General features: G+C 38.7%; 1 protein-coding gene across 7 annotated transcripts in view; it reads right to left on the reverse strand.

Moving 5' to 3' along the window:
• OSBPL8 (oxysterol binding protein like 8) overlaps positions 1-25,857 on the reverse strand; it is a 99,164-nt gene that overhangs the window by 22,039 nt on the left and 51,268 nt on the right. For 4 of the 7 annotated variants that reach the window (XM_072863960.1, XM_072863912.1, XM_072863907.1 and 1 more), the window contains 5 exons: positions 12,251-12,321; positions 7,595-7,675; positions 6,606-6,707; positions 5,082-5,285; positions 391-475 (listed from right to left, as the gene is read on the reverse strand). In XM_072863960.1, the coding sequence (XP_072720061.1) occupies positions 391-475; positions 5,082-5,285; positions 6,606-6,707; positions 7,595-7,675; positions 12,251-12,321 (543 nt within the window). Of the gene's footprint in view, positions 1-390; positions 476-5,081; positions 5,286-6,605; positions 6,708-7,594; positions 7,676-12,250; positions 12,322-18,797; positions 19,041-19,498; positions 19,615-25,857 lie in introns of those variants that run through there. The other 3 variants (XM_072863931.1, XM_072863921.1, XM_072863940.1) reach the window with 2 other exon arrangements.

Raw genomic sequence — 25,857 nt, forward strand, 5'->3', positions numbered from 1 at the left:
AGAACTCTGTGCAACTGCTGTACTTTATAATACAAATGCTTTCATTAGAAAGAATGTCCACATTAGCACTTTAGAAAGGCACTAGCTTGAGTATTTAGACATACATTAATATAGTTAAATCTGAAAGAAACCTTTCCCCCTCCTCTACCCAGCCAACACAAGGCACCTGCAAAGAGTTCAACGACAGTTTCTTCAGGTCAAACTTTTCCTTTAATAACCATGAAAAATTACTAGTACCAACACAATTGGATGCACTAAGTTAAGGGAGAACCTTAACAATGACTAAACTGCAATCAGAGTGCTGTAATAGACATGGTAAGACAACTGAAGCCATCGCTTTCTAATAACTAACTGCTGTCACTGCGGAAACAAGCTGAAATATCTATTTACCATCTGATTCTGAAGCGGCTCGGATGATCAAGTAACTGCTGGGCAATGGCTGAGTTATAGAACCAACTGCTTCGCCTTTGGGACCCTTGAAATACACAAAACAAGCAACAGCATCAGATATTTTAATTCAGTTTTACAGTTTATCATTCAATGTAATAACAAGCTGACACACTGCAGGGCTATTTACTGTCACTCAGCAACATCTAATGAAGACATGAATGGAAAGATGGGCAGCCCTCTTTTACTGGATTTCTTCTTCAAAGACTTCATTCTAAGTATAGCTCCCAATTCAACACCACTTTAAAAAGAACGGTCTTTGGGATTCAAATATTTTTGGCTGTTTGTTTTTTTTTTTTCTTGGTAAATCAGACGTGGACTAGTAACTTGGAAATGCTCTGCTGATGCTACTTATAGCAAGATGACAAAAGCATCAAAAGGAATGCCACGGGGGAGTCACCCTCACTGTCTGGGGATTCCTGCAGATGGGTGTAGAGAGATCACAAGGGACAAGCCATTCTCCTCTTCAGCTCAATATTTCAGCTGAAGAGGTAAGACTGAAAGCAAGCAAAACAAAAGACATGTCTGTGGGGTGGTTTAAGAGAGTTGATTTACAAGAAATGCAACCTAGTAGAAGACCCCACATTTGTACAGCAACTGGCTCTTCCCCCTCCACTTCCATTCATTGTTGATGAGAGCAAAGGTTCCTCTCAATTCCTATGAGGATGCTACGGTTCATAGCATAGAGAGACACGAGGGCAAGCCAAACCCCTGCAGAGAACGGGAGGCCCTCTTCCGTGATCCACTTCATGCTTATTTTACATGACAATGTGGTTGGTGTCTCAGCAGCATCCTCCAGAACTGTGTGATTTTTGCCTGTCTTCAGAAGACAGATGAGTCAACTGATATTTAAATAAAATGGAAATAACTCCTCCCACCCAAACACTATGTATTGCTAGAGGAACCCACTCATCCTTTCTCCCTCCCTTCTTCCCCTTCAACCTCTCTACCTATCCAGTAGTCAATTCCACACAATATTTAGGTGCCTAACTGTGGGCTTGGCATTTAAATAAGAAAAAAAAAAAAGATGATGCCCAGATCTATAAAAGACAGTTAGATGCTTAAGTCTCTCTATAAAGGGTATCAGCAGGACAGCATGACATTATGTTCAACTGAAAGACACACGGAGGATGTCAAATGCCAAAGTTTAATTTTCACTATGAAGTTCTTCACATTCCAAATTAGAAGAAAAAAAAATAAATCCAAAAGACCTTTCCATTTCTGTCGAGCTTCATTTTGGAATAAAATGCTAAACAACCATTTTAAAGCCCCTTCAAAAAAAGTTTACCTATGGTAACTTTAAGACAACTGGTAGGCAAAGAGGGCTGTATTAAACATAGTTGGAGCTATCGCTGAAAGCTGGGTTAAGCCTGCCTAACTGATGAGTTAACACATTTTGGTCTGGATTGATTTCCTCAGATAGAAGCCTAATGAAAAGCCAGTACAAGGCTTAGAAGAGGGAATTGGAAAGCCAGCAGAAGTTTTGAGCACAAGCAGATAAAGGCAGATATTTTAGAAGCAAGCAAATGAGACAGCCAGAACGTTTCTGAGGGCGAGAGGCGACTAACGAGGAGTCTTGGTGGCACTTAAATACCAATACAGGCAAGCTAGTGCTGGTGTAAATGATGTTCAGAAACTCCCGAATAGTCAGTACAGAGTAACAGCAACTTGGGTGTTAGAAACAAGATCCCAAACCCCAGTCCCCCTCCAAGTGAGCAGAAAGGTGCACCTACGAGAAGTCTTTGATGAAGTGGCAACACAGGGATTTAGGAGTTAGCGAGTTATGAGAACCAGGAGGGACAACCCCATGCATGAGCACTCCTCACCGCAAGGGTGGGCAGGCAGGGAAGAGGTCTCTCTCTCACCGGGCCCCTGGGGAGGGGAGAGCACCGAGGCACGGTGCAGCGCCAGGGCTGGGAGAGGTGCTGGGGTGCTGCACAGAGGGGACCGCGGCACCAGGGGAGCACCAGCGCCATGCTAAGACCTCAGCCGTCACAAGTCCTTGAAACTCTCAGGTCACAGAATGTGGACTAAGGGCAGACCTCTGCCCGTGAGATCTCTCCTTTAGGGTTATACTGTGGGCATGCAGGGTACGCTACTTACTCTGTATCAAACAACTATAACTTAGAGATGAATTGTGGTTTGGGGTTTTTTATAATGCAAGAAAGCTATACTCCCCTAGGTGCTTTGACAATACATTGATTAAACCCCAATGAATAATTTGCAGTGAACATTTAAGTAGGATGACTTATTTTGGAATAACTGCTCGTGGATCTTGATTTCCTCTAATTGATTACTGTTCCAAAAGCACTGGACATTTTTCTTTGATATCACCCATTATGGTTTCAAAATCAATTTTCAGTATGTTAGTGTTCTGTACACAAGAGACATTAGTTTCAATTTGTTAGGTGACTTTATTTGAACTGTCTCTGTTCCTGACAGAATGATGGTACAACTACTCCAGTACAAGGTAATGGGCAAGTTAAAAATTCCACTAGATTGAAAAAATTTTGAAGTTTACTTCCTACAGAATATTCATGCCAATAAAACTCAAATGTCATGAACATTCAGAGGAAGCAATAAAAACTGATAAGCAGTCACACTTGACTAAATTTACTTATGATAAATTATTTGCAGTAACTTTTCCAGTTACTAATTTTAGAAAACTGAAATGGCATCAGGACTGGGCACATGAGGAAGACAGAACAAGGTACAGTGCATCAGCTACCTCAGAGCGTGGGAGGAACATGAAAGACCACAGCAACAGGCTTAAGGGAGCGTGTGAAGTGACTGGCCACAAACCACTGCAGAAGAGAATTTGCAGTCTGCCAGAAGGACACACTATGGGACGTGTGTTGAAGTGAGAAAATCTCTTGCAGTACTTATACCTGTGTAAGTGTTTCTTGCAATGTCATCTTCCTGCACTCACTGCAAACAAGGCTCATTTTGCCTTAGACTTCAGGCTCGTTCTGGCAAATCTACTCTGTAAATCAGTCAATTGCTATTACGCTTATGAAAGTTTGCCTCATGATAATAAATCTGTAACAAGGACATTATCATTGACTAGGTGAACAAGGCAGAAAAAGGTTTCAAACTTCAATGCCTTTTATCTAATTAAATCCTGTAATTCTCAACTGCAAATAGCCATACCAAAATGAACAAACGCCACTCCAGCTCTCAGCACATTTAGAATGGACAATATCAACTTGTTCAGGTTCAAAATTTGACCTACCTTAAAAAAGTAAAAATCTGGTGGGGCATGTCCTCTAAATTCTAAATATCTAGTTAAAAAAACAAACAAATCCATTTCTCATTGCCAAGCAATAAAGAAATATAAGACTGATTTGTGATCTTCTGCAGACAGGCCACCACTTTGCAATGTATGTATACATGATCATAAATAATTAAAGCACATTAACACCAAACTCTATAGCTTTGAAAAAGGATGTAAGTTTGTGTTCTGCAAATGTGAAATCACCACTAATTAGTGAAAAGTCCTCCTAAGCAATATTAAAATAAAATCATTCAAAAGCAACTACAAAAGATTCGATCTAAGTTTGGTAACTTTGGATAACATTGATAATGATAACAATTCAGAAAGACCACAAACAAACATCAGGAATTATGCTAGCTAACTGACTTCCCAGTCTGAGATAAGGAAGACAAAATCAATCCAGCATATTCTACAGATGTGACAGTACATCTATATCAATTTAAGAATCAGAAGATACAGTCTCACAGTTAGTAGCTATCTTAAGGTGTATGTTGCAGAGGGCATAATTAATTTATTATGACGAGGGTCATAATATTGTACAGTAATTTAATCTAAAGCAAGATGTCATTTCAGGAGGTAAATATGTTCACTTGTGCTGTGCTTCCACACCCCCTCTCCATATGCAAACACAAAACAAGGACTACAATAGTTTGTTTACTACAGTATAGACAATAAGTAATAGCAAACATTAAAGATTCTTATGAGAAATTGAAATAAACCTTTGCTGCACAGAACACACTGTGCTTTTCAACACTTACAGATAAGAGCTGCTCACAATATTATGCCATGTATGACAAAGCAAACAGACATCAGAACTGAAGGAAAACATTTATCTCTGTAAAATTGTAGCCAAAAAGGAACAAAATTGGCTAACAAGTTGCAATATAAGCTATTATTGCACAAGGAAGTCATTTGAATTTCTACTCTTACAAGCAAATTGAACTACGCTGACATTTTATTACATGAATAGAGGGCTGAAAGCCAAGAAATGTTTATAACTCATCTCAAGTCTTTCATTTTGGCAAATCACTTCCCTCCTTAATTTCTCAGATTCAATTGATGTAAAAAATAATATTATACACTCATTCCTTCTGCTTACATGACTGCCAGTGATGGCATTAACTTCTTTTAATGGCATCCCTCTGCACACCACACTTCTGAAGCTATTTAAGTATACAGAGCAGCATCAATCAAATACTTTTTGTGATGAAGAGGACTAGATGTTGAAGGCTTATATTCAGAATAAACAAACTATTAAAGTTATAACAGAAAATGCAGTTCAACTTTTCATTAAGGTTGTCTTTACTCATAGCTGGCTAATGCTAGTCATCCGTTAAGAACCATGTACGCTACCACTAACCTTTATAGCCCATATGGACTGCTCCAAGGGATGAAAAAGCTTGAAACAAAAGCCATCTTTTTTAGAAGGCCTCTCAATGAGTTCACAAGCATTCAGGAGCACTGTTCCTACCCACTGGCCATTTTTGGGGGTTTTGTAAACAAGCAACACTCCTGGTTTCAGTACACACCACAGTTTGGTCCAGCTTTTCAAGGTACCACGAATCTAGAAGATAAATAGTTAGAGTTATATCTCAGTGAAGCCAATACCAAAACCATCCCCCTTAACAAAATGAAAATTAAAATTGAAATATTTATTAGTTTTTATTTCAAGCAAAGTTTATCAGGTCTATCAGAAGTTTATCCAGGTTTATCAAAGACAATACAAAGGTACAGTTTCAATGCTCACTCTTCTGTTCTTTCTTGATGAATACTTATTCTACAAATGGGTACACACACATCCAGATATGGGAAGTATGACAATTCATCTGAAACTTTCATCAGTTTTCCTATCTGGAACATATTTTATCACTACCATGAAGACAGGGTAATCTTTGGAAACAGAGCTCCTCTGCAAACAGGGCAGACATCCGATAAGAAAAATAGGATATTCATAAAATAACTCAGATATATTTGAATTTCTTAGATAAAAACCTCTTCTAACAGCTGTTAGCTTCAACCCATACGTGAAATATAAGATCTTTTCAAGTCCCTGAATTTGCACATCTGATTAGACTGCTTGCATTAATTCTGTCAACTCTGGATTTTAGTTACTTCTGTGTCTGTAGGACTGAATGCCAACTTGACCTCTGAGCAATGTTTTGGCCTGTTTATACTGATTTTTGCAAAAACTGGAGAAACTTTTTGCAGACAAGCTATTGTTTGGAGCTAACTATAAAAATGGGTAACAGACCTTTTTTCTTTCCAAGGAATTTATTTACAAATTTCCGAGGAATATATTTCCAAGGAATATGTTTCCAAATTTAAGGAATTATATACAAATATATAAACTGCACTACTGTTGATGACACTGACTGCTATCTTTGAGAAATTAATTCCTCACCTTTTGTACCAGTATGAGAGGACAGTTAGTTCTCAAGAGAGGAAAGGAAAATTACCAGAAATACACAAAGAAAGCTGTATTCAAATATCTAATATGTTCTAATATGATTTAATATGATCAAAGATGATCAAATATCTAATATTCAATAGTGAACCATTTTCACTATTGTTACAGATGTAACAGAGCTTCAATTCAAAGTGTAAAATAGAAAGGACAAAATAAGAATCGTAAAGCCAACTCATCTGAAGGTAATGGCTATACACACAAGATGCATGTGACTATGGCGACTACAGTAAGTGGGAGCTAGGTTCCTCTATTATTCCCCTAGGATTTGAGCACACAGACCCTGGGATGCAATTAGTGGCTGCTGTGCTTGTAGAAAAACATTAACAGCAAGTAAAAGATTGAGCCTTTTCTATTCTGGTCAGAAAGCAGCAAGCAGCTGCTACATCTTCAACTCAGGTTTCACACTTGGATTCTGACCTTCAGCCAGTCAGCCATAACAATAACTGATGGGTCTGTGATAGTGCTAAGTAATTCTTTTGTAGCTCTCTTCTTTTCTTCTCTGTAATTTTTCTTTTGAACCTGTAAATAATAATAAAAATATTTACAATGCCACAGCCATAAGCCAGTAATCAGAGCACAAAAAGACATCTATCAATACAAGCTGAGGAAAAAACTGTTAAATTCAATTTGCAATACCGACACAGAGAAGTAGCTTTAAAACACAGCATTTCACTTCAAGGTGTGAACAACTATTTCATGCTCTGTTTCAAGAGCAGCTGTGACATAACCAATTTCAGATTCTTCTGCAATTTGCTTTTAAGACTAAGGACTTTGAAACTCCTGTTAGAATCACAGGGGAAAAACCAACCAACCAACCAACCCACCCACCCCCCTCCCCTGCTTGTTTTCCTGGTGTAAAGTACAAAACCAAATTTGGACAAGATTCAGTTTTATAGGTACATTATCTGATCGGTAGTCTTTACACACCAATTACTTTCCCTCCCCATTAGAAATTTGCAGCAACGTATCTCCCTCTTTTAGAGGCAAATAATTTTATGTTTCTGCTGACATGATATGTGCCAAATGGAGTTTGGTCTTGTTACAACACAGGGGGAAGAAGGCAGTAGAAAAACCACAGGTATTGCATGCAAATTGTAACTTTGATAATTCAATTTGTTATTTCATTGCATGTAGATGTCCTGAGGTCCCTGCCAACCTGAATTATCCTATAATCTTCTGAGTTATCCCATAATCTTGTGCCATCTTAAAGACTGCATTATAGAAGCCCATACTCAAGTAACAGTACAATAAGATTTGAAGAGAATCAACACCACAACTTCTCACAATACTTAAATATTCCATAGGTCTCATCACTACTTGGCACTTTTGCCTTCTTGTTAGAGAATACAGTAAAACTATGTGAATGCATTTCTAGTCCATGAGGAGTTACTTGGAAATGAATTCACCTTGAGAGATTCTTTTTTTGTAAGTTTGGTTGAAGATAAAGAGATGTCCTTCTCAGAGCCATTGAAAAGCTTGGATTCAGACTGAAATTCATAAAACACATAATAAATAAATGACAATGATAGATACAAGGATGTATTACTGTTGCAGGCACTTTAGAAAGTGTTTAAAGTGCACAGCTATGTTTGTAAGGTTCCCATTCCCACTTAAAAAAACCCAACACCCTCCCCCCCCAAAACAAAAAAACAAACCACAACTTGTAACATGAGCTGCTCACCACCTATTTATGGAGTTTTATGGGAAAAAAGTCTGAGATTCCTCCAGAAGAAGTTGAACTATATACAGTAAATATTTAGCCCATGTAGCCTGTTATTTGATACGTCGCTGTCTTGACTAGTTAGGCATTATTTTAGCAGAGAGAGAAGGTTTTAGGAGAATCCCAGTGTTTAAACACAGGAGTCATTCCCATGTTCCCGTGACATACAAATCCCAGCATCTTCATTCATAACTTGACAGCTCCTCCGAATAGATTGCTATAGAGGCACTTACCCCGTGACCCATGAAGGAAAATACAGCCTCTTCAATCTAGGATTCAGTGCTCTATAAATTATCAGAGTACAACTGACCACCAATGGCACTCGTTCTGCTCCTTCCTCCCTAATCCCACGCTCTGATTACTTTTTGCAAGTCATCTTCAAGAAGCTCACAGTGGCAACAGACAGGGGAACGAGACTCAGGTTTGTTAATGAAACCCAAGTCCTTGTTCATGGCAGGACAATATGCTGCCTCAGCACCACATGATTTCTCCCTCCCGCCTCTCCCCACATCTTGTAAGGTTCAAAGTTTATTCCTTGGCATCTGTTGCCTACAAGTTGAAAGGGAACTAGAGCCACCAAAGATTCACTCTGGGATAAAGAGCTCTTAAAAAAATAAAAAAAAGAGGAGTCTATCACATCACTTCTACTGCAAGTCAGAGAACACTGAGTAGGTATCCACTATATATAAACTTCAGATAAATTACGAAGAGTTGCATTTCTTTGTGCAATGAAATATAAGCCTGATGGACCCAAAGTTCCTGCCTAGTCAAAAAAAAAAAAAAAAAAAAAAAGAAAAAAGAAAAATCAATGTAACCTTCTAAACTGTGTAAATTCAAGGACAGTTTATGAGAACTGCTTCTCAAGCTGTTCAACATTTCTGACTAGTCATTTCAAATCTCAGACTACAATGCAAAGGCTAGTCACTGAATTTCTATTTTGGAATACTATAACATGACAGTCAAAAAATATGCAAGCTTTGAGAAAACTTACTGCAATAATAAAAACAGCGCACTTGAGCACTCTTTTTCTTAACACACAAGTTGCTCAAACCAAAGAAATAAAAATTAAAGATTTACAAGTGGAACAAAGCAATTTAACTTTGATCCTACTTTGACACCTCTAATTCAGACCTAAGACTTTACAGGAGTCTACTTAAGACAGCTAGTGTCAAAAAGATACGTGCAATAAGTGGCAAAAAATAATTTTATTTCAAAATCATTTCAACAATAAGTAAATGTTCTCTAACTTCCATATACATCTTGGAATAATGAAGGAAACCTCTTCATTTTGTATTAAAGATACGTTTTTAACACTCAAAATTTAGCTTTAAGACAAGCATACAACTTGAAATTTAATTCATCTGTCTAGAAGTTAAAGGAAATACAGTACTTCAAATGTAATAACAGAAAAGGGAAAAATGCTTATCACTGTCACATAAGAAGAGGTAATGAACTCGTTATGCAAGCTATAATGGAGCAACTTAAGTAAAACATTCATAAATATTCTAGTTGCTCACTAACAGAAAGCTAATGCAATCTAAAGGTCATGCATATAAAAGCCCCGAACCAGTAAGTGTCACAGGTTACAAAAACGCATTTTCTCAGTATCTCAGTTTTAAAGCTCACTAATATGACACTGAGTAAGGGTCCATATTTACCCATCCAACAGATTATGAGACAGATCAGTGATTCGTATATTTTTAAGCTAATAACTTTCTCAGTGTTACACCCACACAAAGTGGATGGGATCAAAATTTAGAAGAAGAAAACATTTTAAGAGAACCTACTGCAACTCCCAGTGAGGTACATTCACTACCAGATTCTGAGCAAGTCTCATCACTGCTTTTCCATCCTTACTTAGAAAGAAGGGCTGCTACTTCACCTCCACAGCAGTGACAGACAGTTACCATCCTCTGTTAGTCTGAAGTTTATTTGTGGGTTATAAAGGAATCACTAGTCTTATCAAGCCCCACATGCAGTAATTGCAAAAATATGGGTGAAGGAAAATATCTATTAGAGGTAGGAATATCGGTCTCATCTTTGATAGCAGAAAGACATAAACAAAAATAATGGCAAAGCACACAAAGACTTAAGATCCTAGACAACAACTAAGAAAAATAAATATAAGGAAGAGAAAAAACAAATTGGGTAGTCACAGATAAATTATTAATAGAGTCTGAAATAAACCCCAGTTAAAAGAGACAGTATTAACTTGTTTTCCAAGTAAAAAATGATTTAGGGGTTTCTGGACCAACATAAATATTTTGATAAGAAGCAAGCTGGATGGTAAAGTATGCTTCCTTGATCTCCCTGACAAGTGAGGCTCTAGGACGCAGTAAAGCTGAAAGACACAACGTTTTGTGATTCCAAGTCAGATGTAAGACACCAACAGCTTGAAACGCTTAGCTACACACCACAGAACTGCAGCATCAGCTGCAGAAACTAACCTGCTCACCCCAGTGCAATTCTGATGACACCATTTAAGCAGGGAAACGCTACTATAATCTTTAAGTCGCTTTGATCTCCTTCGATATCTCTTTATTGTTCCTCTTTAAGGCTCTGACACATGAAATATTACAGAAAAATTTGTGTCAAGACCTTGAGCGCAATCCCTCTGTCTCCTAGGGCTGTGGCTGCCTGTGCCCAGGGCCAGCTCTGACAGGCTGCAGTGCTAGCCTTGCAGCAGACCCCTGCGGAAAGAGCTCTGCCTGAAAGCTGTGAGAAGCGGGCATCTCCCCCGTGTCCCTTGGGAGCTAGCTGTGTTCAAGCTCAGGTCCTCCCCTTCCCCTACAGAGCAGCCCACACTTGCTGCGCCCTGACAATCTGATTAAGTGTCTGCTACCACATCTGCCTCTGCAAAAAACAGTGGACATCCTAGCAGAAAATAGAAAAGCACACAGCTGGGTAATTTAAAGCCTTTGAAGTCTATCCTGTAGTGATGCCTAAATAAGAAAAACAAGTGAACTTAGCTACTCCATTCAGCAATCAAACCATACGCAACCTCCCTCTCCACAAAACGCAGTCCTTCCCTCTCCTCTTTAATCTTTAATTTCTCGAAGAGAAAGAGACACCTGTTTTATGAGACATTCAACTGCAAATATTTTTTTTTCTGGAATTCCACATTCTTAATACATAAAAATCCCTAGATGAAAATTTAGTGCATTGACATGCCAGGCACTTTTGCTGACCAAAATGTTAATGCACTTTAAGAGTTACAATAGGCCAACAAATAAAGAAGGTATCATCAGAACGACCTATACGATGTCCTAAAACTGACAGCTTCTATAACTGTAACCTAAAAATTTAAAAGGATCTGGGAAAGGAAAAGATAGCTATGGTAGATTTTTCTCTACACTACTACAATGACTTTTTACATAAATCTCTCATAATGTACATACTATTTCTATACCACCAGAAAAGAACATTTTATTCTGAATAAGAATGTTATTGCACGTAAATAATTGTGATCAGAACAAAACACATCTCTGGAGAGAAAAGACCTGGAATCACTACATAAAAAGAGTCTTTTTGGTTGCTCAGGTAGTTCATGTTTTCTTCCTTTTTAAAGTTTAGCCACCCCAAGATGCTATGGTTTTGGTGACTGCAGTGTCCATCTCCCAACTCCACTTTAGACGTTCTCAGTTCTCACTACATCTCAGTGAGCCTTTCTATCTTGGGACTACACAATGATGACTATGAATTTGCCTGGCTCCTGCCTTTTCCATTTCTATTATCCAGACTACCAGAAAGCATCAACATGCATAGCAATTATATCTAGTTTAATATTCTACTGAGCATGCTTTCCTTTGCACTCTTATTGCCTCAATGAAATGGGCCTTTATACTTGAATTCTGAGGTACCAAAGCCTTTGTAACAGACAGGACAACAGATTACACTTAACTATGTTTTACTCTGGCAATTTAAGCTATTAAACTAAACCTTTTCCAATTACAGTTTCTTTAACATTCTTATAAAAAGATTTTCTACAGCTCAGTGAACAGCATCTGCACTTACAGCTTAAAAGGATTTTAAATTCTGTTCCATAGCAAGGCTTGGCCTCCATCCATCGTTACATTTGGCAAGGCAACATCCCACCCCAAGATGACAATGAGAAGATTCCACATTTCATTTTCACTAATTTGAACTGTAGCTTTTCATGTGATGTCACCTTGAGAACTACATTAAGAAATTCCCTTTAATCTTTGTCTATTGCAAAATCTGAAGAGTAATCTTCAAGATTATCTACAACGAAAGTTAAATACATTTACACTTAATTAAAAATGCACTCAACTCCTTTGCACGCTGACATTTTTAAGCCAGATTAGGAGGCTGCTTTCCTTACCTTGCTTTTTGACATAGAATGTGCTGTATCCTCTTTGCTTTGTGACACATCTTCCTTCCCTTTGTCAAAACCTTAAAGAAAAGACAGCATTGTTGCAAATGATTTGAAGACATAACATTTTATATGAGATAGCCTTTCAAATAAATTTGCAAATTGTGTTCAGCCTAAAAAAGTGCAAGCAAATTGGATTTTCAAACGTGTACATACCAGTCCATCACATCAGTTAAAAACATACCAGCTACTACAATATAAACTAGTTTAATACCCACTAAGAGGCAAGAACGGTCCACTGTATTTGGATGGTGCTGAACCGGATCCAATAACCTCATGAATCCTAAATATGGTGCGCAAACTTTTGTCCTTTTATCTTCTCATTCTTCCCTATCTGTGTACACGCATACACAGAGCAGAACACTAAATAAAGCCTTTTTTGGTTTGTTCATTTCTGCAGCTAGAAGTAATTGTTAAATACCACCTACATGAAAGCAAATCTGAAACACTGATTAAGATCGCCAGTCAGTTTTTTGCAAGCAAATGAAAAAGGTTTGCTTACGTTAGCCTTGAATTTATACTTTCAACTTGACGCTGCGTAAGTGTAACTACAAGGCTTGATATTAAAACAGTTGTCAAAATCCCACATTTATCTTGTGTGAGTGACTCACAGGACAAACCCTGAACTTTCCCAGTATCCAAAAAGCAAAGTGAGACATGGCTGTAGCCAGTACATGTGTGACAATGGAAAGGGGGGTCACAACTGGCATTAGCGCTGCTGCACAGCTGCTGCATGCCATAGAACATATACTGAGAACCTAGTATCCTCTTAAGGAAAAATAATCTACTTTGGTTATGAGACAGAACATCTCAGTGATCCATTTTCTTCGAAGAGGTTGGTGGTAGCATAAAGCTTTTATAAACAGGAATAAAACAAATTGTGCAATGCATTTATCTGCATAAGTAAAAATGCCATCATTTGCATGCCCTCCAGATAGAAGGCAGATAAATATTAAGTCATACATGAATTTCAGGAATAATCCACACAGCTGAAAAGCCTTGCATGGCTCTGACAGTGGTACCCTAGAGCTTTATCCCACCAGAGGGCACTACATCAGCAGATAAATTGCATAAAAGGACACCAAAAGCTCTTCTGAGCTTCCCTTTGAACACGTTCTGAACTTTGAAACAGAAATTGGTACTCAGATCTCTAAAATGAGATTTATCAGAGAAACAGTTTGATTTCACATTCTTCAGGGGAGCGTGTGTATGCATGGGGAGACTTTATGAGCTTTAAAAGAATTTTTCTTAACTCTCTGTAGCAGTGTTCAGTGTAGTTTGGATTTTTTATTTTTTTTTTTTTAAATTAGTATCTTCACCCTTCCACAACTTACAATACCCAGAAACTCTAAGACAGGACTGCTTCATCTATCACAAATACACACCTTGGGAAGTTTCACTAAGTTATAGAGGCATTAGGTTGGTCTTCAGGTTACATGAGAAATCTGAGAGTCCTTTTAGTTTCGGTTTGGAAATCAGCCTTTTTGGTTTTTTTGTTTATATTTATTACCTCTTACAGAGATTCTTTTTTAAGATCAGATTTTTAAAAATTATATACTGCAATATAATGATATCTCATTTCATGTTTACACAAAGAAAACCTTACATGCCTTTACAGAAAGAAACCTTAACATGCCTTCACAGAAGCCCCTCTGTGCACAGTTCATTAAACCCATCCTTTTGAAATTCTTCCGACACATCTGTGATGTGTTTGTTCGGCTAATGAAAACCTATAATGCAGAAGACTACTTGATCACAGGGAATAAGCACCTAGACAGGCAGAAGATTTATAGTACTTGAGAATCCAGAAAAACCCCCAAAAGGCATGTCACAATCCAGAGGCCAGAAGCCACTTTTCCTATATAACACCAAATACAAAAGCACATTTTCTATAGCACTAGTCATCAGGTGCTGAAACAAAACAAAGGCTGCTTCAAGCCTTAGAGGATAGACCTGCCTTAGTTCACTGAGAAGTTATTAGATTTGATGCCAGTCTTAGGCAGTCAAACACACACCAGAACCACAGTAATGAGGTTTTCTCCTCACCACCACACCCAAAAGAAATCCCTCATTAGGAACCAAGTTCCACTGAAAATGTAATGCAGGCATTTTCTAATGGCTTTCCAGTTTTTACTTATTTATTTATAGGCACATACAGAAGATGTAGTGATGGGAACCAACGAGGAAGTGCTAAGTCAGGATTGTTCTTACAGAAGAGAAGCTATAATTTACAGCTTGCTTCCTTAAGCGCAGCAGCTTTAAGGGCTTTACACATCCTTATCTAACATACATACGTTTTTATGTTCATAAACAAGCTTTCCATTGGCATCACCAATGAAAACGGAATGAAGTACTGTGTCCCAGAGAATCAGACACAAAGACCAAAGCAGAGTCGCGTTTCCCTGAACTTCACCTCCTTGCTTCCAGTATCTCGAGCCCAAGAGGTATGCGTGCTTGCTGATTTATAAACACACCGCCACATTCACTGTTCCCTTCCTTACTACTCACAGGCACAGCAAAGGGCTATCTGAGGGGTTTGCTAGCCAACCCAAGTCAGGGTGCTGCAGACCCTGGAACACCTTGCACAACTCCGTCTTGGTCTGTGAGGAAACCCAACCAGTCGGCTTCACATCCCACACCATCCTACTTATAAACTCCCTCTCCGTAGAAGGGATAAGCTCACTCAAAATACAGACAGAAGGCTTTCCTCCCTATGTGCTAAAACGTATGTAAAAAAAAAAAAAAGTCATAATTCAGGTGCTGATCCAGACACAGCCTCATCCACTGCAAGGACACGTTTTCTAGGGAGCCTTTATTAAGGGGGAGAGACCTCAATACCATAAGCAGCCTTACTTCTTCTGGCAAGAACATATGATACTAATACCTGCAGGGAAATTTGTACTGAAACATCACAAAAAGCTATATATGGGCCCAAGCTGAGGACAATATACACTTTGCTGTGGAAATACTTGGTCAAGGAAACAACAAGAACAGAACAATTATATTCACAATATATCAACAATAAGAAATACTGTTTTCTCCCTTCCTGCTACCAGTTATGAAGAACAGATTTCTCTATGGATTTCTGACAAAGACCACAGCAAAGCCAAGAAAGCTGCACCTCTGAATGATGCTTTGTGTTATTGCTTTTTGTAGCTTTGTCTATCCCAGAGGTACTGAAAATTGCACCACAAAAAGTAAGTGAATCAGTATCTGGAGCAGAGACCGCCAGGGTATGAGAGGCTAGAGGCAGGGTCCGATAAAATAATGTGTTTGAAGTTTTTCAATGTTTATCAGCAGTGGTTTTGGGCTTAATATTTGAGCTTACTTGCTGTTTCCCGTCCTGTAATTCAACCAGGAACTCTTTAACAAGATAACCTGAGCTCACATTTCACAACGTCAAAATTCAGGTGTTGAAGATGCAGTCCCTTTCTGTAACTTCCTCTCTATTAAATCGCTTGAATTTGTGTATTGTTTTCTACCTAAAATCCTGAAAGCAATCTTCAGAGTTAGGAGACAGAGAGCAAGTGCCGTTTGAATCAACCGTCAGAGCTGCACACTGAGCTCCCCAGTATTATTTATGACACTTGCAGATTTAAAAAAAAAAAAAAAAATTTTAAACACAAGCTCCACTACTGTAGCCTCTAAAGCAGTTCTGGACATCAGGGATTGTGTTCAGAAAAACACTATGTCTTAACAAACTTTCTCCCAGTGTGACCTTCCTTGTCCTAACATCTCAGGCCCCATGTGCTCTGAAAGCTGATCCCATCCCCAGTACAGTCAGCCACAGTTCATGGTATGACCTTAGAAGCCAAGGGAAACTGTCCATTCCTACATTCCTACTGTGAGCACTCGGCACGTCCTTTGAAAACTTGCAGGCGGAAATCTACGTGAAAACTCATGATGAGCTTTCAGACAGATGCAAGAGCCTGACAACAGCATGCCACTGGAACAATCGGAACTCTATACGTGCAAGAGGTCAATGAAACAAAATCAAATGATGCTTCTTTAGAGACTGAGCTGGAACATGGTGTCAATACCAAAAGAAAAAATTCCTCCAAAACATTGTCTTCAACAAAAAATGAGGAGTATATACATTGTAAGATTAGTGTTAAAGAACCTTTAGGATAAAGTCTGTGGTAGGGTACATTTTAAAACAAAACTGTTTAGTTAAGAGATTTTAATTCTGAAGCATAACACAGGTATAATTCTTTAAAGTCGCACCCATAATCTGTCCCTTCAATCAATTTTGAGGGAAGGGAAAAACCAAAACCAACCATGTAACATCCTACATCTCAAATACTGGTTTTGTACCTCTCAACAAATGCCATCTGCAATTAGTATATCTGAGAAAAATACACCAGAAAAAACATGTTACTTTTTAATGCCAGATTTATTTTATCCAAAAAGAAAGAATTACTATCCACTGGAGGCTTTTTTCCAACAAACAGAAGAACCAGTAAAAAACCAATGCAATGCATGAAAAGATCACAAATAGCAAGCCAAGCAACAATATTACTGACTTCCAAATGAAAAGCAAGGAACAGACTGATTTGATTACTAATGTGCATGTCCAGTTGTGAAGAACAAATAATTGAGCTGAAAAACTATATGCTTCTGGAAGGACTATGAGCCATACTTAGTGGGAGATATCAATACTGGTGTTACATAATAAACATGGCAGAAAAAAAGGAAAAGTCTTTTTAAAGAACTGAACGCAGGAGACAATAGTATTTTTAACTTGCCAATTTTCAAAAGCTTGCTGATAACCACTTTTAAGAATACAATCCCATATTAAATAACTGAGATTCCTCCATGGATTTTGAAACTGAAGTAGTTAGAAAAGCAAGCAAAGTCCTTTTACGTATTTTCTCATGGTCATGTTTTCTTTTGCAAACACCATATAAAGTAAACAATAATAACCAAAAAATGTCCTCACTGTAACTATACATGGGTATCTTTTAGGCAGGCAATAACTACTCCTTGCTTAAACCAAACTGAAAGAGTATACTTTCCAGCATATTAATATTGTTTAAATTCTTCAGATATATGGAAGATGCCAAAAGATAAAACATTTTCTAGTTATATGTTTACACTCAATTTTTTTCATTAAAAACTGTTTTCCATTTGTTCTGCATTTTAAGAAGTCATTCATTGTCCACTTACAGACAGCTATCAGCTTTAATGTAGAATCCTACACAGGAAGGAAGCAAATAGGAAATGAATCCATTTTTGTTTCAGTAATTACCAGACTACATGCATTTATTGTAAAGGTAGGGAGGCTCTGTCTAGCTGCCAAGCCCATGCTTTCAAGCTTTGAGATCTTTATTTCCTGAGCAGCTTGAATAAAACTCAGTGTTAGATTCTTGGTAGAAGGATAATCATTTCCTGAAGCAGACTGAAAGGAAACATTATAGAGTAAAACATGAGGTTTAATAGAACGTGGTGAACCAAGCAACTGCCCCCACCTGCCTGCGGCTGAACATGCTGCTCCAGTGATTCTGCAAGCCAGCACAGGCCAGCGATGAAGAGAGCTCCCTGATCGCCAGCCTGCGACCTCCCCTATGCTCTGCACCCCAACTCTTTTCCATGGCTTCAGAGCCAGGGCTTACAAATTCAGTGAGCCATTCTGCAGAAGGCATACAATAAAAAGGGAAAACTATTTTATTCCCCCCCCAGCATTCTGGCCCCGTGGGACTACACAACAAAGTGCATATGTGCGCATGCACAAGACAAATCACACATACAGAGCAATTCTAGTAAGAACGTACAATTTCTACAATGTCCCCTTTCAGGAAGAGGTGACCTCGTCATACATTTTCAAGCATCGAAGTTTCCTGAAGTAAACTGCTGAAATTCAGGTACCTGTATCAGAAGTGCACATTATGGACAATGAAACTCTAGAAATTCATTTCAATATTCCAGTACTGATTTTCAGGAGGCAACAAATCAGAGTACAAGGAGATTCAAGCCCTTTCTGGTGTTAAATGTCTTAAAAATCTTGCACTACAGAGTTTAGCAAGGCTATGCTTTTAGCCCTAACTCATTCTATCTTGTAATTTTATGTCAAACCACTGATGACAAGCATGCAGACTCTTCAGTAGTTACAGCTAAATTAAAACCTTCTGCTGTACCCTACTATTTTACAGGAAGGCCATTGTGTGCAGGGCGAGCGGAAAGTACAAGGGAGGAAGGTGTTTATAAACCACATCACAGAACTTCAGTCATAAAAGCCCAAACAACCAAAACGAATATTCCAGTCAGTACCAAATACACTAATGCCTTTTAAAGAGAGATTTGCTGCGGTATAAGCTAACTTACTCGCCTATCTACAAATCTTGCCACTACAAAGAGCTGTTATCTAAATGCATACAAGCAATACTCTTTCTGATTTCTACCAACGTGTCAGTACATTACTTTCATTCAAGCTGAAAAATTTGAGGTGGAAATTATATTCTCTTTTGTACATTTTAAGAAATGCAAGACCAAAACAAACCTGGTAAAGCAGGAGAGAGTTCATTATATCCTCCAAATGAAGCATTCCGGACAAGCTTTCGGCCATCAGCTCTTGCAGAAAAAACAGATGAAATCCCAGCACATGAAGAAAACCTACGTCGCACTGGACCCTCTTCCTTCATGAGTTAAGGTGTTTGTGTAAGGATTATGCTCTCTGTGAAAGCTGGTTAGCATTAGCTGCTTGGAACAAGAGTGTTGCAGTAACAGCCTTTTACCTCACATTCTGATGAGTAAGATACAAAAGGGGAAAAAAAAAAGAAACAAACGAAGGGCACACGTGAAAAATGCAGAGAAGAGACAGAGGCTGCCAAATCAGCAGCAAGCCAAGCAACACTATACTCCTCTCGTCAAACCCATTAGGACGCTTACAGCAGAATGGCTTTGCTTCAGCTCCTCTTTTCCACAAATACACCACATCTCATTTTTTACATCTCAGTTTTGGTCCTACTCATCTCTGCTTTCTAAGCACACAAAAATGATTATTATTTACGTTTTAAGGATTCATTAAATCAATTGTTTTTCCTGTTAGTCTTTCAAGTCCCAAATTTATATTGCACAAAGCACAACTCATGAGCTACGTGGCTTCCCTATTTAATATTGTGGTACGCTATGGGAATCTGAAAAGGGAGCTGATGTTTTGTGTTATGCAGCCATGTTGAACTTTCCTGTTTAGGCACTTACCTAGTTAGTTTTCATCAACTGATTGCCGTGGCTTCTGCATCTTCATTTCTCATTTTTATTTAAAAGGTGAGGTAATACCTTTTTCTTCTCTAAGACTCTGCCATATTTATATATACAAACCAGCCTGACTCCTGGAAGAGTTGCACAAAATAAGCTCCACAAAAAGGGTTTTTTATTAATGCCCCAAATATTTTATGCAATGAATAAAACACTTAAATGAACCACCTTAAATTTTAAACATAAAAAATCCCAGTAAATCGTGCTTCAAGACTAGAAATCAGCTGATCCAAACAGCTCTTGCTGATAGCTACCAGAATAAAGCTAAATAAGCTCTCCCTAACCTCCTTCATCCACTACTCGTTAGATCGGCTCCTTCTTTGCCCTGACAACTAGCATGCACGGCCACCCTCTTCCATATGTGGAACTGCCTTCCTGTCTGGTGCTTCTCTGCTGATCCCATTTTCCCCGCCACACCTTATTTCTGACAAAATACATTTTGAAACCTACTCTATTTGCTGGAAAGCAGAAAAAGAAGACACTAAGAATTGGCTTGAAAATACGAACTTGTGTTCTCCCTTACTCCATACTAGAGGTCTCCTCTTCTTACAAAGTGAAACGCATCCCACAAATTAAATCAATGGTAGCGTGAATTTGATTAATCCTCAAATAATACTGTTTACTCCAGCTTCTTATGCAAAGAAATGTACTTACTATTTGCAGCTCAGTAATTTCAGTTCACATTGGCTCAAGGATAATAAAGTAGACTGAAGTATTTTATAACCCCTATGAAAGGTTTTAACTGTGCAGTGTATGTGCATTAGTACCCATAGATACATACACTAAGACACATACAGAAAACACTGAAAATAATTTTTCTGATTATGAAACATGGTAGCTTCCAGGATCCTATGAATCACTAGAATTTCTTCATGCCTCTTAACAGACTAATGTCCCAGTACATGCCAAGGAAAAAAGACGTAACTGAAAAAAACTAATATGAGCCATCAATAGAAACCATTATATGTGATACGTAACCTTGACTTCTTTTGTACAAGAAGTGAAAAACTCTATTCACTTGGGCACAGGGAGGGGGAGAAACTGGATGAGCATGTCATGTGTTCAGGCCTGCCTCCATTTATCCATTACTGTGTCTCATACTTCTCTCAGCTGAAGCAGTCCTTGTCCAGATGTCCCGGAAGGAACAGAAAGAGCAGCTGAAAAACTTAAGGAGTGGAATGGTGGGGCAATGAGGAGGAAATGCAAAGAGGGAGAACACCACTTTTTTCTTCTTTTGTTTTTTTTTTTTTTAAATAAACACAGCTCCACATCGCTTCTCCAAGTCTATCTTCTTAACCACTAAACAGAGCAACTACCTTGGTCCAAATCTCTTCAGAATATGCATTTTCTTTTTCTAATTAAAATCAAGAGAAAGCTGAAGTAGAAAAACTCCCCTTACACACAGAAGGAACTGTATCCTCTCATTACAGACCTATCTTGCCCAGTTAATGGGTCTGTTATCTCGTCTTTCAGAGTCAGGGCTATGACCCTGCCCGGGGAACACTCTGCTGACACTGGTATCAGGAGGTTTCCATGCCTTGTACCAGAACGGCAGGGTGGCACAGACTAACGGGAGGCTCCACACCAGCCACCCGCACCGCTCTGTCTGCATCTGCCTCCAGCCACCGTGCCAGCCAGTTCTGGAGCCTCTCCTGAGCATGACTCTGCCAGCATGCCAGGTTCTTCCACAACATAGCCTTCTCTACGACCTTATGTTCATGTTACTAAATAGTGGCTAGACATTCAGTGGTCAGAGGAAACAACGTAATCCTGAAGGTTTCCCCCTAATTTCTCTCCATGCCCTCTCCAGTCCCTTGACACTGTTCATGTAGCCAAACTGTAAATGAGAACAGATTAAAAACCTCTTTCTCCTTCCCATGCCCTTTTCTCCATTTAGAAGTGAAGCTGAAATCTTTGGGTAGATAAAATTAAGAATTTCAATATGGATAATGTTATATTTCCCCTCTCTGGAGCTATCTCCCAACCAAGGAAGCCATTATCCGGGTATTCTGACTAAGTACCTTCTGCTTTAACTCAACAGCAATATAGGAGAGACAAGACTCTGTGTCTTTTGCCAAAATATGACTCTCTCTCACCACCACAAAGGAGGGGGGAAAGAAAAAACCTAATGTAAGCTTCCTCCTTCATCTCCCTCCCCCCCACCAAGTCATCTTCATATTTCACTTAAATCTGCAGTGGTAAAACAGTTAATTACATGGTTTGGCTGTAAAAATTCACTAGTTCTCCACCTTTTCAACAGCTTGTGATTTATTATGCTTGCTAATACTTGTATACACATGCTCATTTGCTTCAACTACTTCAAAGCAGTATACATTGCTAGAGAGATAGCTGACAGACAACTGAAAGGCTGTTAGATCAAAAGGAATCTCTAACATTTAATAAAAATAAGAATTCTTCTCCATGGTGATTCTAAGCTAAAGTTTATTGTAACTCTTGAGCATCAGCCTGTGATATTAAAGGGGCTTCTGCTCTCCACACACTCAGCACCCAAAGCTCTTAGAAACCCTTTTAATTCCTTGCAATGAATTTGATTCCTTAAAGGACACAGAGGTACTTTTAAGTAGTTGGAAGTGCTTTTATTTGCATGTTCTGTACATGACAATGGAAAGGTGCACTTCATTAGCTGCCACATATTAGGGGGAAAAAAAAAAAAAAAAAATGAACTTTTCCCTCTTCTCCGCTCCCTGAAAATAAATTGAGACAGAATAGGTCAATCTACTGATAAAATTGGAATTAGTATCATTCATTAGGTTATCTTAGACTAATGTCCCAGGAAGCCTTCTATCCTTTTGGTATCAGTTCCCAGTGCCTTAATAATTACAGAATCACAGAATCGTATAGGTTGGAAAGGACCTTTAAGATCATCGAGTCCAACCGTAAACCTAACACTACCAAGACCACCACTACACCATGTCCCTAAGCACCTCATCCAAATGTCTTTTAAATACCTCCAGGGATGAACTGATATACTCAAAAAATGCACTGACAGACAGAGATTGGAAGTTTACATGGTTTCAAAAAACTCACAAACAGAACTACAGCCAAGTCCAACTGCAGAAGTCAGACATAGCTGGAAAGCCTGCATAAAGAGGAAAGTAACTGCACTCCTGCCTAAATGCATCAGGTGTGTGCCACAGTGTATCTGTACATGAAAAAATAAGATTCCTCATAACAAAAGTTAAGTACTTCATGAAAGCAGGCACTAGACTAAATATGCCACTGAAAGGGAGAAAAAGTCTCCTGGTTTGTCTGTTTTATATAATACCTAAATCAGTAGAAAGATGAAAAAAACATGACTGAAATATTTAGTTCACCTATCTTGGGGGGTGTGGTGTGGTGAAATCCATTCTCAGTCAATCTGTTGAACATCTCTTTAGAGGAGGAAAACTTATCTGTTGTATAAATTTTTCTAAAGGACAGAATGCATTTCTCATATCAGCTACTCAATCAAGGCTTCTTCAGTAGTAAATGCTGGCTAAAAAACAAATAATAATTCTGTGCTTAAGACATTCTTCCAGGATATTACCTGGGGCAAAACTTAAATCTCAGTATACAAAACAAAGGCAAATAGAACACATGTGCAATTCCAACAGCGTATGAACACTTTTGACAAAGCCTGGGTTTAGTTTTAAAACCTTTCTCCAACTGAAAAATATTTACAGCTGAAAAAAACATAGGCTTATCAAAAAAAGACCTCTCTGAATTGTACAGGTATGAATTCCAAGCATGGAAATTGAACTCAAATCAAATATATTCTGAACTATCCAACTGAGGAATTTTAAGTATAATAATCCTTTTTACATAGATTTTACAAGATTAAAATAATGAACACATTACACAAACTGATACTGACACAATAATACAACTAAGAGTATATCTAGTGATGAAAAGTAAAAAAATATTCCTTTTACCTTTAGAAGTATACAAGGAAAAGCCAAAACCTTCTTAAAACCAAACTCTGTAACAGCTAAAGGGAGAAGAAGGAGGAATGAAAATTGATGGTATAGCAGGGAAGACAGAAGCTTTTCAGACTCGCCCTTCAAGTCCGACAATAATTTGCCCTGACATCTCAACAACGCTACGTTTTCCAGTAGAATTCTCTCCCCAGTCCAACAGAAGAAAAGGTCGTAAATAATTCTCTACGTGCAGTATACACTCTTTGTGATACACAGAAAACAGAAAAAGTAAACTGCCAGACTATCATACCTATAAATGAGTTTTACCCAGCACCTGATTTTTGCACGTGGACTTTAAGTGAAAGTGTTTTTCTCCTATTTAAGGGAAAGGGTATAAAAGATATACTTGCCTTCAGACACCAATGTTTGATTCAGAAAAAAGACTTCTGAACCATGACGCTACAAGTTGTGTTGGTGGTTTATAGTGGCAAGTTTCTTTCACCAAATATTCTTCTGTTCTCTGGTATTTCCAAGTCGAGTGCAGTTTAGCTGAGTAGTAATTCCAGAGGCATGCCTGACAGTGGTTATGAATGAACACCAAGGCTCCCAGTGCCCTGTTGGCAACTGTACTTGGCTGCAACTCGTCGCTTGCTAACACTCCTGCTCAGCTCCTCCCACCCAAAGTCAATAGGCTTGCTCACTGTTCAGGTTTCAACAGTTTTCATCTCAGCCCTTATGAAATTCTCAAGGTCACGGTTCAGGTTCAGGTTCAAGTAGGCCAGCTCTGCAGAGACTGTCATGGAGAAAGAGCACTTGCTCGAGAAGTTTCACAGTAATCAGCCCTGCTGTGCCTTTCAAACCCAGTCCCACACTTTCATAAAGCTATAACCCACACGGAAAGGAGTACATGCAATTTACCCAAGCCACAAATACTGGGTGGAGTAGCATTTCAGAAATGGCACGTTTTAATAAACACACAATGACTTGCAGAGCGGAATGTGCCGGAGTATGCATTACAGCAAGAAAGCAGGAGGTCAAGATAATAGATTCAGGAGACTAACCACACACAGCAGAACTTAAAACATTTCACAAGTAATTCAGTCTGGTAACACAAGCTAAAAACAGATTATTCAGACATAGCTGAAAAGCCTGCATAAAGAGGAAAGTAACTGCACTCTAGCCTAAATGCATCAGGTGTGTGCCACAGTGTATCTGTACATAAAAAAATAAGATTCCTCATAAAAAAAGTTGTTATGTAATCAAGTATGTACTTCCTTGATTACTGTGACTAGAACCTCACTCACACCCTGTTTGAGACAAGCATCACTAAAGCTATTCCAAATAAGTCGCACAATTTTGCAGAACTGGGGCTTCACCTCCATGAGGTACGCTCCATCATAAAACTTAAAAGTGACCACCTGTGTCACTAGGGTCAGGGCCCTGAAGCAGTACAACAGATATTAATCCAGAACTACCAAAAGAACAACCAGTCCACATGGCACCTATACACTGCTGATTACAAAATACTTCCTCAGCATCAAACGATAAGGTAAGACAAATTAAAACATCTCCCAAGAATACAGCAAGAGAGACCAAGACTCTCCAAGTGCAAGGGCTTGCAAGGTTTTAGACAGAATTCCCACGTGGCAGGGGAAAGCAAAAGCGTTAACATTTCTCTAAGCCATTAGATGCACTTACTCTACAGAGAAGGTGCCTGACTTCAGAAGTAATATTTACTGTTAATATGGAAGTGTTAAAAAATAAGCTTGTCAGAGAGCCTCAACAAGCCCTCTAGCAGTTTCCTTTCTAGTGCTGAGACAGTGAGACAGACTTATGGAAAGAGGAAGCGAGGTAAAAAAGCATGACATGCTTAGTAATAAGTTGCTCTTACTGTGTCAAGATAACAACTTATTTAGCCCTTCTTCAGTTTCTCTATTCAAAGGACAGATATAGTGGAGGGAAAGAGGAGATTGTACGAAGTTACTTCCATGACTAAGTCTGTCTAGATGTAGAGAGTAAAGTCAAAGGAAACATGAGAACAAAAAACCAGAAATCGGTATCAAGGATTAGATACAACCCAACTACCCAGGAAACAGCTTGATTTGGAACCAGATAGATTGGCAAGATTCTACCATCTGCAAGCCAAACACCATTATCAAAAAGAAATGTTAACACACTGAAACTGCTAGTTCAAAGAAAGCAGGAGCTGGCATTTAAGCAGTGATCAGTATTCTACCAGTGAAGTTAGAGCCTCCCCCACGCTCAACACATGCATCTGCTATAACCACAGGCATGCAGGATTTCTCTCTCCAGCTCCAACACAGAGCCTTTCCACTGTGGCTTCAGTCTCGTGCACCCACATGAACGAACAGGCTCTCACGACCT

The sequence above is a fragment of the Ciconia boyciana genome, chromosome 1, assembly GCF_034638445.1.
Source record: "Ciconia boyciana chromosome 1, ASM3463844v1, whole genome shotgun sequence".
NCBI lineage: Eukaryota > Metazoa > Chordata > Aves > Ciconiiformes > Ciconiidae > Ciconia > Ciconia boyciana.